This window comes from Magallana gigas, chromosome 9, assembly GCF_963853765.1.
Source record: "Magallana gigas chromosome 9, xbMagGiga1.1, whole genome shotgun sequence".
Classification (NCBI taxonomy): Eukaryota; Metazoa; Mollusca; class Bivalvia; order Ostreida; family Ostreidae; genus Magallana; species Magallana gigas.
Genome location: NC_088861.1, coordinates 3,200,687 through 3,220,653, shown reverse-complemented (window position 1 = coordinate 3,220,653; position 19,967 = coordinate 3,200,687). Strand labels below are relative to the sequence as shown.

Genomic DNA, 19,967 nt, shown 5'->3' with positions numbered 1-19,967 from the left:
TTTATCGATGAATTATTCCACGCTGTATCCATTATTACTGCTTTAATTTTTTTTTAAAAGGATTGGATTGACCCACAAATACGAACATATGGCACAAATTCCATATACGTAACTTTTTAAAGGGGATTAGTATTCATTTTCAGAGATAAGAAGGACAACTCGTGTTTGCTTTTTTAACATTAAAATACAATAATTAATAACGTATCTTGTATACATATATATATATTAAGCACTTAAATTGTAATTTCATTCCATACCTCTCAAATTCCATAGAAGGTCCTAATGGCACTCTGTACGACACGGCACAAGTTCAATGAATGCAAACAATAGAAAAGGCTAGTTGAACTTTTGAGGACCATGAGTGAACTGTAGTGAACGTTGTTCATCTTCATCGATATCGAACCTCTGAACTGTGCTGTCCATCGGCATCACTTTATGCTTGCAAACACCCGGATATGTTATTTTTATAACAAATCATTGGTTTGGTTTGAACTTAGTTTATTGTAAAATGATTACAATTAGATTGGGCATCAGTTCTAAAACTTATTTAGCCCTCTCCCTATACAATAATTTATATATAAAAATTTTCACATGCAAACAAGTAATAGATATACCGTACATTTTTAACTGTTGTTTGGTGTTATGTAAATTATACCATGGTATGGTTCACGACCCAGGGTTTGACCTCACGAGACGAAGTTGATGAAAATTAAATGGATCAGAAACAAGTTCTAACCACCTACTAGTTCCCCTCAATAAATTCCCTTTAAAAGAAGAGCTCTAGTTCTGTTTAAAGATATAGAAAAATGTTCTCATTTTAAAGCTTTAAAAATACTTAGGTTGTTTACAAAGTAAGTTTTAATTAGCTAAGGAATACATCTCTGAAACTATAATTATTTTAAGGTAGAAATGACGGGCAAGGTGTTTGCCATTCAGCCTCCTTAAAATGGAATTTTTCTTACTTTTTGACTCACGACAGTCTTTTAAAATATTTGATAACAAAATTTCTTCAGATTTTTTAAAACATCAAAAAACGCAGCCGAAACAAATCAGAAATAATTCTGTCGCTGCAATTTAAATGTATTTCCTGCCATTAGATGCGCACAACAATAAACTTTCATTTTATTGCAACTGTTCATATATCTGAAATGAATAATTGAATAATGATACATTGCAACATGAGAAATTTTGTTACCAATGCAAAGATTTTACATACTTAGAAGTCAATGCTCAAAAGCATAATCATTTTTTTTTCAGAAAGTTTTCATTTTAGCTGTCAAGTTAAATACTGGTATTATTTCACCGATTAGATCTCCCATTGATTGGTTCCGCCTGATCGCTTTCAGTCGCAATAGTAATTGAGTAAGGCATTTTACATAACGACCTATTTAATCAATATTTTCCCGTTTCATGGAAGACACCAAGTTTAATCATGTTGGCATCAACAAATGTGCATATTATAACCGAATTACCTTCCGGGTGTGCGTGAAATGAGGAATTGTGTTGTGGTCCTTTTGTGTTTGGTCACTGTGAAGACAAAAGGTAAGAATTGTGGAAGGTGATAGCTTCTTGAACAACAAAACACAATCAATGAGTATGATGTTCATTATAGGCAGATTTTATCGGGCTAAGTTAAAACCATAAAACACAACCAACTGAACTGTGCCTTTCTCTTATTATTTTTTTTTGTCGTAACAACCAGTGTACGCCTGTGATGATGAGGAGCTGTCGAGGCATCTTTACAACGCAACACTCCAGGAAAACTGTTATCAAAACGCTACCTCTTGTCAGTCCACCTGCACTTCCGGTCATGTGTTAGAAAACGGAAGTCAGACGACGAGTCACGTCTGTAACGGTACCTCATGGATCCCGAACACGGTTACATGTCTGCGTACCTTTAATATTCAGATATAATTTGAGGATATTTATTTTTTTGGTTTTGTGTGTGGGGGGGAGGGGGTAACGCAATTAGTCTTAATTAGGAGTGATTTATTAATCCGTTAGTCCTAGACTACTCAGTACTAATTATTTTTGAAATTTTTAAGTACACGAAAAGTGAAATTTTCAGACCTTTATCTTATGTTGAAAAAGGCAACATTTCGGAGAACCAACCCAATAAAGATCGGAAGTATTTAACACTGACATAAAACGTGTTTTGAACTTGTAAGGCTTTCACTTATTGTTGCTGTGTTAAATACAGTCTAATAAATCAAATATTAACACCAAGTTAATATTCCGAACAAAATCAAATCCTTACATTAACGATATGCCATTAACAAGCTCAATGACAATATTTAAAGTTGGCGTGGGTTAACTGTTAAATGGGGTGTTTTTGTCAGGGACAATTTGCAAGTAAACTTGTTGTTATGTGTTTGACTTACTTGAAAAGTAATATACACATATTTCAAGATACATGTAGTATAAGAAACACGTTTCGTCATGCACATGTAACAAAGAAAGCTGGATTATCAAGATTTGAATATTTGTTGTTGACAGCTGCAAGGACTCCAGTGATGAAGACAAACTTTACCATCGTGTATGTGACAGAGGACCAGCCAGCCGGAAACTGTTTCTACAGTTTTAACGTCAGAATGTGGGAGAGTATCAGCAGCTTCCGGAATGCTATTCGTTCGACATGCAGAGAGCTGGAGACCGGATCTATTTCAATTGAAAATCTGGAACTTTCACCTTTGGCTTTTCAGGTAAGTTATATATGTACTAACCTACAAAGATCCAACTTTTAGAAATGAAAATATTTGTGACTTCATATTAAATAAATGACAAGTTGTCATATTGTTTTTTACAGGTTAATGTTGTATTCCACGTCAAATTCTCAGGAGAAGGTACCGAGACATCCCGCGATATCTGCATGGATATGATTGAAATCATATCTAACGGGAATCAGAACTATCTGAAACCTTTCTCCGTCATTTCCTGCGGTGCTTCGCACAGCGCAGTAAAAAAAAAGCAGACGACAAGGAGCGCCGCCTTTGAGTACACCTGTACCGAGATGTTGGGTTCACAGCCGTTGGCGAGTTCAGGGGGTGTTCGATGTGGTAAGAATCCCCATCGCTGAGGGTAATAGAACGGATTATCAACTGCGTCTAAACCAATCAGATTTCAGTATTTAACATGAAAGTATAATAATATATGTCGATTTCATGACTGAACCTTATATAAATTTTTTTAAGTTCATTGCTTTCCTGGAAATTACCTAAACTCGACCCGATGTAAGCCCTGCCTCCAAGGAACGTATCAGGCAGTTCCGGGTCAGCTGACCTGTGACGTATGTCCAACCGGAAAACACGTCACAGAGGACAGAACTAAATGTCTAGGTACATGTAGACAAAAATCCTTTTTTATTTTATGTTCCTGTTTGACAATAAAGATAGGTTAGAAAAAAGGAATTGAAGAAATTCCTTTCAAACTTTTCCAGATTCGGTGTGTGTTTCTACTTTCCTTTCCCAGAAGACCCAAAATATTGATTTAACGTGTACCTCTGAGAATCAAATGTGTATGTCCACCTGCTTGGGTGGGTACATACAAGATGACGGGGGACTTTCTACAGTGTATAACTGCAGCGGAGAAGGATGGTTTCCTCCTCTTAAGAGTTGTATAAGTAAGTCTCTTGTTGATTAATTGCATTGAAGGAACCAGACCATTGCTTTATGTAATAACGCAGCAAACTCGTAACAAAAAATATTTTAAATAAAAACGTTTGATTAAACAAAGGAGGGAGCAGCGTTTATATAAATACATTTTCTTAACACGAAAGTAAAAAGAAATTTTCTTGAGAAGACAAAATCCTTGACTTTTGTCTATTTCAAGAGCGACTTTGCAAGTAACGTTTTATGCATAATTGTATGAATTCATGTTGCATTACCGATCATAAAGTTAAATTGATTTTTAATTAATAAATGTTCTTTACATTTAACATTTTATATTAATAGAATATGAATATTCCACATACAATGTTGACCTAGAAGCTGTCTATACGACCAACGACGCAGTGGCGGCCACTTGTTTAAGTCAATTCCAAGCCTTTACTTCTGCTCACAGAGATTACTTCCAAACAAGTATATCTACCTCCTGTAGCGAACTTCATGACGGTAATGTGACCATTGAAAATATAACTATTGGATCCATCGCATTCCAAGTAAAATATCGATGTTGTTGATTCATAATTTTGAAATTAATAGTTTTAATTTCGTCTGAATTTTTTTTTTTTACGTTTTTAGCTTGATATTAGATATTTCATCTTATTTGACAGTACTAAAAACGCATGACAGTGTAACTAAGTAAAATGTCGCTTTTGAGCAGATTACACAAAATATACACCTATTGTGCATTTCAAGACAGTTTGGTGACCTCATAATGATTTGTAATTCTGCCTGAAATACTTTTGAAATTTTTGCTTAAATTTATTAAAATAATTACAAAATTTCATTAGTGTTTCATTTTGGGAAAACCTGTACAATCTAAATCCCCCATTTTATGAATGCCATTGCCCAAATATTGATTACAAAGTTTTGTATTGACTTAGTTTATTTTCTATCATATTTTAAGATTATTTACTTACTTTTGGAGAATTATTTTGTAAAAGTGTGCTATTTAACTTTTCTCTAAATATTTAATTATGGTAAATGCGTCAGTATCAATTTTAAAAAAAAGGTGTTTTTGTTATAATACAATTACAAATGTTCTAACAGATAAAGATGACATTTCATCTGAAATTTTATGGATCATGGCCAACAAAAATAATGGATGTGTGCATGGACATAATAAAAATTACTTTTCAAAGTCGGACGACTTTTCTCCATCCATACACAGTCCTACAATGCACGGACGGGCGAACCAATGTGACCAAAGTATCGGCACAAAGATCCGGCGATGTGCTTAACTGTCCGGATGGACGGCTCATCATCAACTCCACAGAGGCGTCCTACTGCAGTAAGTCAGAGTTCTAAAACTAAACAAAGTGAGTGAACTGATTTTGTCATTTTGGGTTTGTTTTACTGAAACCAAGTAAAATTTTTACATATCAATGTAAAAAGATGATTGTGTAGAAACCAACTGTACGAGTTCAAAACTATAATCAAAAGAAAACGTATACTGTATAATGAAAAGTAATGGTCTGATTCACATTAGTTTCAGTTCCATTGCAAAAGATGATACTATACCTGCCTATACAGTTGTTATTAATTCAGTATATTACTTTCTTTATAGTAATTCCTCTGCAAATTCCTTATTACTACCTTAGTTTGTTTATATTAATGGTACCATTATGAGATATAGTCTTTATTATAATATTTTAGGTACGAGATTTGACAATTTGTTTTTTATTTTGACCATTCTTCATAGTTCCATGTTCAGCTGGGACATTTCAAAATGATTTGATATGCTTACCGTGTCCCAATGGAACTTATCAGCCAATTATTGGCCAAACCTTTTGTCAAAACTGCTCTGATTGGACAAAAGTAAACGAGGACCGCAATGAATGTCGACTAGAAGGTATGACTATGATGAGAAAAGTAGGTTTGAACTTAATTATTCGTATAAGAACATAAAGAGTTAACTATGTAGAATTTGCCATTAGATTTTATTATGTTTGAGGTTTTTTATTACAATTTAGAAATCACAACTTTGGGTAATATATCTTACACTGGGTCCTCGCCACCAACGGAAGTGACGTTATTACCAAATGTCACAGGGCAATCAACGGAATTGACTACAACAGAGCAGACCATAACAACTGATTTAGCAGAGACAAAGGAAACGACACAAAACGTCTTGACGTCAATTTTGACAATATATTCAACGTCTGTGTCTTTGACAACAACGGTTGTTACCATAGAAACGACTGAAACATCGACAGAGAAATCCACGAGCTCTTCACCGACTACCACATCACTGCGGACTACCAAAGGTCAGTGGAAGATACTGATGGACAAATTAAAATATTTATCCAAGGCATCTGTTCTCACCCGTATAAAATAAATATTCATTATTGAATTACGAGATTGTTCAAAAATATATAAAAAGTGGCATAGAGTCCTTGTCATTTAATAGGTTTATAGAATGGAAGTTGTTATAGTACAGCCAGACTTGTTGCCAGATAAGTGATTGTAAAAAAGTTTTAGGAAATTATGAAACTTAAATTTGCAGTTGGAACAGAAGATATGCGTCGGTTTAGGGACAATTTTATGTTCCAAATTATGTTTTTCTATGTTGTAACTAGGTTATACAATTCCTTGTGGTTTGGACAAACTTTCCTCAGCCATTCCAAACTCAAAATACACGTGCGCTGCACACAACCAAACCTGTACGGTAGAGTGTAGCAGTGGATACGTCACCAGTGAGGGGGAGGCGTCTGTAGAGTACAGATGTGAGGGCGATGTGTGGGCTCCAAACCGGAAACTCTGTCTGGGTAAGAACCTAATTGTAATTTTATACATAACTGTCTTTGATTTGTATCACAATGAAAACCTTATATTGGACAACCGTCACTTTATTTTATAAATATTCTCCAATGAAAATTAAAACCTGAGCATTGCATGCTTAATTGCTAAATACTAATGCTGTTATAATTATTATAATAGAATGTTTCCAAAAACTGCTTAAACCCTTACGAGGATATTATTAAGGTTACCACTTCAAATGCAAAACGGGTGTATTTCGTGTAATTATTTAATATTTGGTAATTCAAAAGAAAGAAAAATCGACAGGTAATGTGTTCTCGTTTCTCTCTACAGAATACGATATTCCCTTTACAACAAGCGCCCTCTACACGACTTACAGCACTGTGGACCAAGTAGCTTTGTCCTGTCTTCAAGATTTCCGAGAAATCACAGAAAGAAACAAGGACCTATTTCAGAAGACCATCACAGACTACTGTGGGGATTTGGGTATAAACGCTGGGGGTTTGAAGATCGAAAACATCACATCAATTTCACTCTCGTTTCAAGTAAGATCATTAATGATAGCATTGTTAAATAAAAGTATCAAACAGAGTGGTTTAAAAGAACTTCTTTAACGTTATAATTGGGATTTCTTTGCAGATAACAAATATAATACTGATTACGTTCTACGAAGAAAGCGTTGACGTCCGTGAGGTTTGTCTTGACTATATCACGCTGATATTTCTTAACGTTCCTTCTCTACTCATGCCGTACGCTCGACTCAACTGTACCTCGGGGTTATCCGACGTTACCAAAGTGTCCGCCAGTCACGGCAGTCCGTCCTATAGCTGTAATAACAGGACATATCTGGTGAACAGGACAAGCCAAGTATATTGTGGTATGTAATTCAATAGCAATAGAAAATTGCCGCATTTTAGTAATGTTTCATTGCCTAGAAAGGTTGCATGTATTGCAATGTTATATATTGTAAATTCTCATGAATTAAATTTTATATGAAGGACTCGATTATAGTTATAGATCAACAGTGATTGTTATTTCTTAAGTTTTTTTACACAATGTATATTGCTTGCTGGATAAGTAAATCATTTGCTTCCATGCAGTTTCCATTGAAACAAAATGACGTTTTTGTTTTACTAGTTCCCTGTGCCCCCGGAATGTACATGGTATCCTCTCAATGTGTCCCTTGTCCTGAAGGTTATTATCAACCACTTCCGGGTCAGCTCACATGTGAACCATGCACTGAAAACAGGACGGTGGTGGAGAGTGGTACAAACTGTACAGGTAAAAATAAACTGCGGAATAGTAACATGAACTTTAAAGAAAAAATGGAGCCTAGCAGTGACCTTTATTTCTATTCATTGCTGTTCTCATTCTCCAAATTTATAATTATGATTTTGTTTTATTAGAAATAGTTGATTTGAACAGAAGATATGCGTCGGTTTAGGGACAAGTTTATGTTCCAAATTATGTGTTTTTTTATGTTGTAACTAGGTTATACAATTTCTTGTGGTTTGGACCAACTTTCCTCAGCCATTCCAAACTCAAAATACACGTGCGCTGCACACAACCAAACCTGTACGGTAGAGTGTAGCAGTGGATACGTCACCAGTGAGGGGGAGGCGTCTGTAGAGTACAGGTGTGAGGGCGATGTGTGGACTCCAAACCGGAAACTCTGTCTGGGTAAAAACCTAATTGTAATTTTATACATAACTGTCTTTGATTTGTATCACAATGAAAACCTTATATTGGACAACCGTCACTTTATTTTATAAATATTCTCCAATGAAAATTAAAACCTGAGCATTGCATGCTTAATTGCTAAATACTAATGCTGTTATAATTATTATAATAGAATGTTTCCAAAAACTGCTTAAATCCTTATGAGGATATTATTAAGGTTACCACTTCAAATGCAAAACGGGTGTATTTCGTGTAATTATTGCTGGATAAGTAAATCATTTGCTTCCATGCAGTTTTCATTGAAACAAAATGACGTTTTTGTTTTACTAGTTCCCTGTGCCCCCGGAATGTACATGGTATCCTCTCAATGTGTCCCTTGTCCTGAAGGTCATTATCAACCACTTCCGGGTCAGCTCACATGTGAACCATGCACTGAAAACAGGACGGTGGTGGAGAGTGGTACAAACTGTACTGGTAAAAATAATCTGCGGAATAGTAACATGAACTTTAAAGAAAAAATGGAGCCTAGCAGTGACCTTTATTTCTATTCATTGCTGTTCTCATTCTCCAAATTTATAATTATGCTTTTGTTATATTAGAAATAGTTGATGATGAAAATGATTTCAACCTCAGAAAATCACAAGTAGGACCCACAGGCCTAACGGAAACGGAAATAATCGTCATTGCAGCGGTATCTGTCTGTGTGGTTTTTTTCCTTGTTGTTATAGCAACAGTATACTACTGCAAGAAGTCTAAAGCAGTAAGTACAGAACTAATAGTTTTTTTTCTATTTAATATCACCTATTACACAACTTACAATCCCACTCCAGTGCAGTTTTCTCAATTTTTGTTTTTTGGTGTCTTGGATTATGGTAAGGGAAAAAATTGATAGTAAAAAAAAAATTATACTTTTTTTCTTTTACATATTGATATTCTTAATAATTATTCTTCAATCATGAATGTACTTGATCATAAATGAAGATAATTTATCTTGTAACTTTAAAATATGTCTCTACACACATTTACTTGTTTTATTTAAAGCAAATATCATCAAAATGTCTCTTTTATTTATATTTAACATTCAATTTATCATGCGTTCATTTCCCATTCTGAAGAAGAGAAGAACATCTCATGCAGATGTGCCAGGTGACGCTAAGTCAGGAGACGGTGTGTCAGTCAAATCGGACGAGTACCTTAGAGGAAGTCATGAAGAACTGATTCCAGGTAAAAGTGGCTCCACAAACGATCCAAAATGGACTTACCGGGACGAAAAAATAATCGAAAAATCCACTTTTGCAAGTGCAAACGAGGCTAAAGCATTGGACGTCCTTAATACTATAATTGACATTAACATCGACAATGAAGAATGTATTACAGCGCAGCCACCTGTTTGCGAGAACGTCCGAGAAGGGAAATGGCGAACGTTACATGTACGTCATAAAAATGAAAGTAATGTTGCTGTCGTCATTAATAAGGCTAAAGAGACGGAGCCTGATAAGGCTCCATGCAGGACTCTTAGTGATTATGACAACTTCCAGATATATGTACCGGAACCAGAACCGTCAGATCCGGACTAACTAAGCTTTATGAGTTTATTTGTGATAATGAGATGCATGAGAATAATCAAAATGTTTAAAATTAACATTATATTTGTAGAATATAACATTTTATCAATGTAGTATATTATATTTTAGGATTTTTATACTCCGTATATTACTAATGATTTTTACTTTATTTCACATGTTGTTCAAGAATGGCTTAATTAGCTTTGATACGATAAAAAAAAATACACATTTTCATCAGCAAACATTCATTTTCCCCATTTAAGCTTATAGAGTTTATTAAATAGGCAGAAATGCAACAGAAAGATAATCAGAGAGAAAGGGAATGCTTTTTGTCATGGTCAGACGTATTCCACAATGAATTCTTTTCATTTTATTCTTTATCTACATGTAGTATCACGCACATAAAATGTTAGCCGTTTTCATAATTGTGTTCTATATAACTGTCCCATAATATTAAAAACAAGCTCCACATTGAACGAAAAAATGAATGAAAATAAACAGTATACGATGCAATGAAATATGTTTTTACTATATGCATTGTTTTGTTACAGTAACTCTGTGTATGTAAGCCACTTTCTGTGGCTCAACTGTAAAAAAGATTGTTCCCAAGACTGCATTTAATAAAACCTGCACATACAATAGATGTAAGTTCTACTAAGTGCAAATGGGGCAACATTAATTGACATGTGTATTATGAACGAAATTAATACAGCACATTAATGTAGAATCATAATGTTTAAATCGAACAAGTTTTCTTTATTGATTTTTAAAATGTTCGTTTACAACGCTTTGTAATCAACTGTTACTTAAAATTTCAGAGTTGCAGTCACACAAGTATTATAATTTATTCGAGATCGTTTTCCTGGTTTGTTAAAGCTATAGGTCCAACTTTATATAACACTATAAATGCTAGGAAAAGACATATATCATAGACCATTTTGAAGCATTGTTCTAAAACATCATGTGTGTAAATTGAAAGCGCCAACATGACACAGAATATTAAATACATCCAAGTATGCAAATCGGTATAAGGCACCAAAAGCAGGATAGAGGCAAGCGTCTCGATGACTCCGACCAAAAGCATGTATCCATCTGGTGAAGGTGTGATTCCGAATAACATAGTGGGGCACACAGTAGCATATTGTGCAAATTCTTGTCTCTAGATATTAAAATACTACAACTAAGTAATCATTCTTTACAAATTTTACAACTACAATAAATGTTTTTAATTTTCAATTACACTATGATTAGTCATCAACTTTATCCTCATCATTGCCCTATTAATTATACATTTCTAACAATTTTATCTTTACTTACCGTTTCTTTATGGTCCTTTGAAAATAAACGACTAGTTACTTTGACCAAGCCTGCTCTCAGAAATATGAGGGACAGTATCCATGACAACACATACAAAGCCACGCTCAGAAAGTCCATGTTTTGTCCTGCACCTCTTGTTACAAATCAGATGTTACCGTAAAGTCAGAAATTAAAAAGATCACACATAATGTACCTTTTTTTCGTTATTTTATAGGTTCATATAAGGAAACATATTTGCAAATGTAAGTATTAGTACGTAAAGTGCTTAAGGAACATTTTTTCCAATTGATTCATTTTCATTGAAAAGCAAATGTTTTATACAGATACAAGTTTATTTTTCGAAGATCAATGCGAGAATTTTTTTACTCCATTTACAACAAAGAACGCAGCAAATCCTTTTTGCAATCAATAGACTGGTGCACTGTCCGCATTGTTTACATAAATCTATAAAGGCCAATCATTGACCCTTTAAAAGGAAAACCAGTTCGACAGTGTGTTTGTATGAACAATCAAAACAAGTTAAAAATAACTGTGTTGAAAACCCTTTTTTCTCCATGTGCTCTAAATACAATGAAAGGGCTCTTTTATTTCTTTATAAATGAACATCATTTAAAACAGCGCCTGCCCAGGTTTCCTTAACATGCTGTTGTAAATTCGACATGGTACTTTGATTATGTATAGCTGTACAATATATCATTTTGAAGCAATACTCCTAATTTTCGTAATACGATAATTAAAATTTTAGAGACATTACATAAATAACAAAGTAAACTTCACAATACTGCTAGGACTTAATTAGGTTTGGCATTATAGTGGTTCATTGTGGTAAGAACACGCAATACATTTTCGAAGAGAGGCAGAAAGTCGATTTAGACATAAACAGTCTACTTTGAAATAAGAGTTCAAAGGGACTTCTGTAAATTAAAACGCCAACAACAATTTGCCCCCCTCCCCCCTATCAGAATCTCCCAATTGCCCTATTGGATGGTCCAGAGTAACGCGACAGAATAAAGCCTTGTTTATGAACTAATGATGAATTAGTATGGCGTATTTATAAAATAGGCACAACTTATTATATCTTAACGAGAACAACTAAATAGTAGGGATCAAATCAAATACCTCTTTACAGTAGATATACAGGTTTCTAAATCAGTATGTATCTCCGTTTTCCACAATTTTTTGGCCCGAATTTGTTCACAATTTCCCAACTTCACGCCTGGCCTATCCTATAACCAGCTGTTAAATGATTTTCCGAGTTCTGCTGGAAAGGCCCGATAAGTTGCGATTGATTATTTTAAATCGACTAGATCTTTTAAATTGACCTGTCCATGTATGGATATTTTTCACCCGAGAAAATCGTGCTGTCTTGCAACAGATCTAGATCTTTGCTACGCGTACATATATAACGATTCGTCGTGTGAATGTTTAAGAGTAAATTCTTTAAGGTGTTTTAGGAAAGACTCTGTGTTCTATATATTTTTAATCAATCAATTCATTAAAGCTAATTAAATCAAAGAATGGGCGATGTGCACTTCCAAATAATGTCGACTAAAAATATTGATTACAATTCTATTTACTGCAAACGTTCCTCATATATAACTGCTTATTGTCAATACACCTCATGCAGTGACAAATATATGTATACTAACATGTAAGAATATCTACATTCGTGTATATGATAGATACTGCATGAGACCAAAAGTAATAAAACTTAAAAAAAAAACTATGTCAGCTCACAGCATCAAAACAGTAGGTGAAGAAAATTTTATATGAGTCTGTCCTCTTCTGTTTTACATTTTATACCAAATTTGTATATAAATACGAGGGTCAATAAAAAAAATACGAAGACTTTTGTCATAGCTATGTTACTTAAAGTCATATCATTACTAAATTTGGTAGACATAATTTAGCAATAGTTTCAAACAATTTGCAAGAACAAAGTTAATAAAATCCTTTATTTCTAAGAATTATTTAGAATCTAATCTTGCAAAAATGAAGTCATGGCGCACGGTCAAAATTTGTGTTATGACAACAATAAACATTTTAATGTTGAAAATAATATCTCTATAAATGGGGCTTAAAACCGAAAAATATTTAAACCTCAAATTAAGTATAGTCATGGTATTCTATGTACAAAATAATGAGGGGATATATTGCTTTGTCTAACAGATATTAGTAACTAAAGACAGATAGTCCTCTTTAGAATTGACTAAAAACATCGACGTCGCCGGACGTCACGGCGCAACAAGAAGTACAAACAGAACGGATTTAACTCAGGAAAAAGCCGATACAAGCTGTGAAAATGCTCAATGGTACAAAAAATAAGTCAACAATTATTTGCAAGTTTGCGTTATACTGTAATAAATTTTGTGGAGGTGGTGGTAATTGTATTTTGAATATAATCAGTCCGAGAGAGAGTAGAATATCTGTAAATATTTGGTCATAAAATAAGTAATGTCAAACGACGTTCAGGGTTATCTTTACTGTAAACCAAGAGATACACGGTTAGAAAATGAAAACTTTGAAGAACTAACTAATGATTCAATGATTCTCGAACAAATGTGTGCAAATAAGATGTTAAGTGGTTCAGTGCCATTTTAAATTGTAAGAAGAAAGGCACAAAAGACTAAGCGTGATATAAAGAAGGGGTATATCTGACAAAACATGTTGTTTTTAAAAAGGGGTAACAAAAATACCGTTTAATGAAATGGACTAAAACTTTGCATATCAATAACATAAGTGTTGGTGCACAGATTAATCTGTTTAGTTTGACTTACATGAAAAATATGTGATAGACAGCCACATTGTCTTCGTATTTTTTGATTGACCCTAATATATATGCATATATTTAAATTTTCCAGTGTCATTGCCTGTGATAACACTACGTATCGATTTTGTACTATAAAACCCATAACTAAAAATTGGGGCGCCAGCGAGGTTTGCTTATTTATATTTAATCGTACGATGGCTTAAAATTATATAAATATAAGGAATAAGGAATCATTCTTTGAATATAATAAAATGATAATTTCGGTCGGGGCGTGATCAAATCTATCATAAAGCCCTTAGGGCTTTATTGGATTTGATCACGCCCCGACTAAAATTATCACCTCATAATACTCAAAGAATGATTCCTTATTCCTTATATAGTTATCATTCTCACATAAACATATTCCTTTTATTGGCAGCTACTTGTACATGTTTGCTAGAGCTTTCAATTAACGATTCAAAAACAAATTCACATTTATATATCTTGAATTGAATTTTTCAATGCATTTTATATTTTAAAGAAAGCAGTACTTGTACTTTCCTGCATTCTCTATCAATATTAGTACAAAATTTGATATAATTATATTCCTTAACAATCATTTTTTGAGTATTATGGGGTGATAATTTCGGTCGGAGCGTGATCAAATCCAATAAAGACTGAAGGGCTTTATGATAGATTTGATCACGCCCCGGCCGAAATTAATACCTACTAATATTCAAAGATTGATTCCTTATTACTTCTATTTACATAATTTTAAACCATCGTACGATTAAATATTTAAATGTAAATAAGCAAACCCCGCTGACGCCTCAATTTGGCGTCATGTGAAGTTATGAGTTATATAGTGCAAATCGAAACGTAGTGTTATCATAGGCAAGACCCTTTAAAATGTAAACCTAAAAGAATAAACAATTTACAATGCACAAAATGTTATTGTTTTTAAGTGTTAGTATTTCATCACGTGGCATTGACTGAGTTAATTTTATTGTAGATAGTCAAAGCATTGAAATTTCAAAACTATTTATAGCTTCTGTATTCATTCTATAATGTAAACATGTACATATATTAGATCTATCATAATATTTTTTAAAACACACGTATAATATGTTCAATTTTCACAAGTTGTCTTTAATACAATGTACTAATATGTAAGTTGTTATTATATTTATAGTCAGCAGGAATGAATGATTCTAAAGATGAAATCATATAATTTGTTCTCCATTTTATACAAGATTTTTGCGTGGACCCTGAGGTCCACGCAGAAAATATATACATGTAAGCGAGGTTAAACCGGATGCTAAGGGGAAAATTCAGCCTGCGCATGAGCTAGCTTGGTTCCTGTGCGTGGGTAGCTCACGTTTATCTGAATCGGGATCGGGATTCCGTGCCATATGCACACATAAGTTCAAAGGCGCTGTAATTGTAAAGTTGTCGGTAAACAGTACAGAAATAAAGTATTCCTTTTAAAGAAATGATTGGCATGTGATATGAACTATCAGTATTATGAAATAAGTTAAATTAAATGTTATGCCGAAACTACAACATGCATAAAATAGCATAATTTGCAATGTTTTGTTGTTTTTCGAATACACATGTAACTTAACTTTACTTTTATAGTAGGCAAGGCTAGAGTACTTCCCGATTAATTTTTTTTAAGCATTTAAGTATGATTGAATAATTATGTCACTGTATAAAAGTTTAAATCTCAAGAAAAATGCATCAAAATATGAAATTTTTAATTTACACAAAGCTGTCACTGCATAGTTAACAAAGTAGTGCGAATCGTAATGTGTGCGCAAATAGTAGAATTCACCGAATGCCTGATACTATAAATGCAAACTTCATTCATAGATAGATCATAATTATTTTAGAAGTATGAACCCTTTAAATTATCTGAGATAAAAAGTCAGGGCTATACATACATGTATACGTTATACAACGTACAAATTTATTGGTTAAAAGCAGAGGGCTAGAGTCGGTGGAATCTCTGATAATCTTAAGGCTTTCACGTTTTCGTATTAAACACAAGCAAATGGTCCACGTATTGTAGTCCTTTTTTAAAGGACAGCGATAGGACTGGTCTTCTTTTGTATAAAGCTACACAGGCTAGAAAAATACAGCTTGCTATCGCCACTTTGCCAAAGTTTACAAGAACACTATGACTGTAAATTGAAAGCGTCATCATGACAAAGAATGCTAAATACATCCAAGGGTGTAATGCGGTAACAGGCAACAAAACAAGAACGAAGCAAGCGTATGAACCCGATCACAAACATGTATCCGCGTGGCGGTGGAGTGTACCCGAATAATTTAGTTGGACATACAGAAGCATACAGCACGAACTCTTCACTCTGGAAAATAAAGGATAAACTTAGTATTATAATAGTTACATTCTACTTAAAGAATTTCAGTACATGCATCATTTCTGAAATTTTACAATTTGCTTAGTTTAAATGTTTTGTTTTCAGTCACCTCTACAGGTACTGTACCAGTTATCGGCTAAGACCAGTTATCGGCTAAACTGAGAGTTCGGGTTTATAGCACGCGACAATCCAAGATTTTTTAATTCAGTCGTCTTTTTCGAATAAAGAAAAGTAAGTTTGCTTGAAAACTTTCTTGAATATGTTTTATACATGAGCTTAAACGATCATTGTTTACCGCTGATTTTATATCTTTGCACTTTCAGCAGTGGGGGAAGTGAATTCACGAATTTCCGAGAGATTCGTAGCGCAATTGAATGCCTAATTGCACAATTATGTATTGAATAGTATACGATTTGGTGTATTACCGTATGATAATAAACAAATTATTTTATGAGTTTTGTTTATAATGTATCATGACCCTGAATACTTTAGTCTGACCTCACAAGGGGTATAATTCAAACTACATTTAGCAGAGTATAAAATCAACATGAGCACGGATTTTTACTAAGTTATTATCACGAAGCCGATAACTGGTACAGTAAATCGTAAAAACTCGGCAAATTCGGGGCGTGCTTAAAAGCACAAAACAAGATGTTTTGGGTTCTAAATAATGATATAAACTAACAGATACATAAATAAGGAGTTCACTTTTTAAAGTATGTCAATTTTTATCCAAAAATATCATTAAATAAGGAATTACGAAAAGAAAACAATAAATTTTAGCCGATAACTGGTACAGTGCCAGTATAATAATTTTTAAAACATAATGTTTGTATGTTAACATCGCTAACATTCATTTCTCACTGTTAATATAAGAAATATAAAGGATTCATCTTTACTTACCGTTTGCTGGTGTTCTTTTGGAAATAAACGACTGGTTACTTTGACCAAGCCTGTTTTTAGAAACATGAGGGTCAGTATCCATGACAGCACGTATAAATCCCCGCTCACGATGTCCATGTTTTATCCAGCAGATTTACAAAACATGCATTCCCCTGAAGTCGAAAAATGAATATCACTGCGACATAAATTAACAGTTGAACACGACTCTTTCATAGGGAGAGAGTTGTCCTTTACCGCCATATTTCTACATTCATTTCTTTCGCAGCAAATTCTGTACAAGCCACTGTATTTTATACTAGTACTGCTAAACAAGTCTTCCCCGTTTGGACTTGCATCTTATACATTATATCCCCATTATAACTTTGTCCATTAGAATCACAAAGCTTCATCATTTTTAATATGGCTGTTGTAAATTGTGCACCATGTGACCTCAGCATGCCATTATGTACAACTGTATTGGATAGTTTGCAAAATAATGCTTTGAGGCATTTTATAAGATCTACTTATAGTGGTAGAAGTACGTACGTGATTTTACAAGTGTAAAGACGTGTAACACAAGGCGACATTATACAGTACGAATATATTAAAAGCAAAAGAAAAATCAATAAGTGAGTGTTTGTTTGTACAATAGTATGTTTATTTACAACAATATAATTATTCCACAATTTTAGATTTATTAGTTCTTAAGCTTTTTTTTAACTTGTACTTTACCTCCAACTTCGATAGAATGCCAAGCAATACCAAAATGGCGTAAAACTACTTACAAGTGGTGTTAAACTTACACCTGATCTTAAGATTATCTACGTTTCAATAGCAAATATGTACATTATAAATAACTTCCTTATTATAAGCAGAATTGAATTAAAGGACATTAAAGAACAATACCTCCTCTTTCAGTAGATACAGGGTATGCCCGGAGCTTACTAAACTGACAAGTAATTTTGTTCCCCACAATCTCGTGCCGCACATTTTCTTGAAAGTTGACAACACTTTGAAAAGTGTTGCAGACTGTCCAATCATCTGTAAGATGTTGATAATCAATGAAAGATTTTTTTAACTGAATCTAAATAATTATTTACGTAATGAAAAACGAGATGTTGTACATGAACTGACATCTTTTCAAGTCAACAGTTTCTGATCCGCGCCGCTCTACACATGTAGAGCAGAGTGGAGCAGTAACCGTTGACTTGGGAAGATGATGAACTGATAACTATAGTTGATTTTTTAGGTAGGGGGGAGGGATAGACAATAAAATTGATTATGTTCGAATTGCATGTCATTACATAAAATCCTCCATTCGTGTTAAATACAGAGTAAAATGGCTAAAAATTGGTCTTGATTTCATTCCAATTTTGTCCCACGAATAGTTTTCGTATCAAACCAGAAAATCAAAATTTCCACAACCAATGTCGGCGATTTCATTCCTGACACAATTTATGTTTATCATTGAAACCCATTCATTTCGTATTAAAACTTGTAATCACTTAATAAAATCACGCAGAAGTAAGAGAAATATATATTGTTATCATATAAAACACGGAAATCTGTAGAGCTTCCTTTTACATTTCAAAGAAATTGGACAATATTCCAGATGCTGACAGTCCTGCTTATTATTCCTCTATATAAGTCAAAATGGCGTACACAGCACAATCATCGAGGAGTCGAATCGAACACACTATGTTACTATATTTTGTGCCAAAACAGTTTCCTTCTATGTCTTATAATTCTACAGAGGCTGGTATAATAGATAAAATAACAAATTGATTTGGCATGTCATTAAATACCAAAGTAGATTTTAATCATGAAATGCCATTAATTACACTTTAAAGTAACTGACACCTACCCTATGCTATTTATCCGGTACGAGAGCACAAAATCTCGTAGAGTTACAGTGTATGTTTTATCGATGAATTATTCCACGCTGTATCCATTATTACTGCTTTAATTTTTTTTTAAAAGGATTGGATTGACCCACAAATACGAACATATGGCACAAATTCCATATACGTAACTTTTTAAAGGGGATTAGTATTCATTTTCAGAGATAAGAAGGACAACTCGTGTTTGCTTTTTTAACATTAAAATACAATAATTAATAACGTATCTTGTATACATATATATATATTAAGCACTTAAATTGTAATTTCATTCCATACCTCTCAAATTCCATAGAAGGTCCTAATGGCACTCTGTACGACACGGCACAAGTTCAATGAATGCAAACAATAGAAAAGGCTAGTTGAACTTTTGAGGACCATGAGTGAACTGTAGTGAACGTTGTTCATCTTCATCGATATCGAACCTCTGAACTGTGCTGTCCATCGGCATCACTTTATGCTTGCAAACACCCGGATATGTTATTTTTATAACAAATCATTGGTTTGGTTTGAACTTAGTTTATTGTAAAATGATTACAATTAGATTGGGCATCAGTTCTAAAACTTATTTAGCCCTCTCCCTATACAATAATTTATATACAAAAATTTTCACATGCAAACAAGTAATAGATATACCGTACATTTTTAACTGTTGTTTGGTGTTATGTAAATTATACCATGGTATGGTTCACGACCCAGGGTTTGACCTCACGAGACGAAGTTGATGAAAATTAAATGGATCAGAAACAAGTTCTAACCACCTACTAGTTCCCCTCAATAAATTCCCTTTAAAAGAAGAGCTCTAGTTCTGTTTAAAGATATAGAAAAATGTTCTCATTTTAAAGCTTTAAAAATATTTAGGTTGTTTACAAAGTAAGTTTTAATTAGCTAAGGAATACATCTCTGAAACTATAATTATTTTAAGGTAGAAATGACGGGCAAGGTGTTTGCCATTCAGCCTCCTTAAAATGGAATTTTTCTTACTTTTTGACTCACGACAGTCTTTTAAAATATTTGATAACAAAATTTCTTCAGATTTTTTAAAACATCAAAAAACGCAGCCGAAACAAATC

The 19,967-nt window shown here is 33.6% G+C and overlaps 1 protein-coding gene and 1 long non-coding RNA gene across 5 annotated transcripts in view; one reads left to right on the top strand and one right to left on the bottom strand.

Moving 5' to 3' along the window:
• The first annotated feature begins 1,383 nt into the window (after positions 1 to 1,383).
• LOC136271957 (uncharacterized) overlaps positions 1,384 to 19,967 on the top strand; it is a 67,197-nt gene continuing 48,613 nt past the window's right edge. The window contains exons 1-16 of one of the 4 annotated variants that reach the window (XM_066072559.1): positions 1,384 to 1,542; positions 1,703 to 1,891; positions 2,497 to 2,702; positions 2,807 to 3,056; positions 3,192 to 3,335; positions 3,437 to 3,619; positions 3,951 to 4,156; positions 4,710 to 4,950; positions 5,362 to 5,511; positions 5,633 to 5,926; positions 6,239 to 6,427; positions 6,753 to 6,964; positions 7,059 to 7,296; positions 7,557 to 7,700; positions 7,911 to 8,099; positions 8,430 to 8,573. In XM_066072559.1, coding sequence (XP_065928631.1) covers positions 1,491 to 1,542; positions 1,703 to 1,891; positions 2,497 to 2,702; positions 2,807 to 3,056; positions 3,192 to 3,335; positions 3,437 to 3,619; positions 3,951 to 4,156; positions 4,710 to 4,950; positions 5,362 to 5,511; positions 5,633 to 5,926; positions 6,239 to 6,427; positions 6,753 to 6,964; positions 7,059 to 7,296; positions 7,557 to 7,700; positions 7,911 to 8,099; positions 8,430 to 8,573 — 3,031 coding nt within the window. In that variant the 5' untranslated portion in view covers positions 1,384 to 1,490. The remainder of the gene's footprint in view (positions 1,543 to 1,702; positions 1,892 to 2,496; positions 2,703 to 2,806; positions 3,057 to 3,191; positions 3,336 to 3,436; positions 3,620 to 3,950; positions 4,157 to 4,709; positions 4,951 to 5,361; positions 5,512 to 5,632; positions 5,927 to 6,238; positions 6,428 to 6,752; positions 6,965 to 7,058; positions 7,297 to 7,556; positions 7,701 to 7,910; positions 8,100 to 8,429; positions 8,574 to 19,967) is intronic. The other 3 variants (XM_066072558.1, XM_066072560.1, XM_066072561.1) reach the window with 3 other exon arrangements.
• LOC136271961 (uncharacterized) lies at positions 10,134 to 12,306 on the bottom strand. The gene is made up of 3 exons (XR_010709883.1): positions 12,101 to 12,306; positions 10,982 to 11,114; positions 10,134 to 10,823 (listed from the first exon to the last, which is right to left on the bottom strand). It is a non-coding gene; the product is annotated as an uncharacterized lncRNA (long non-coding RNA).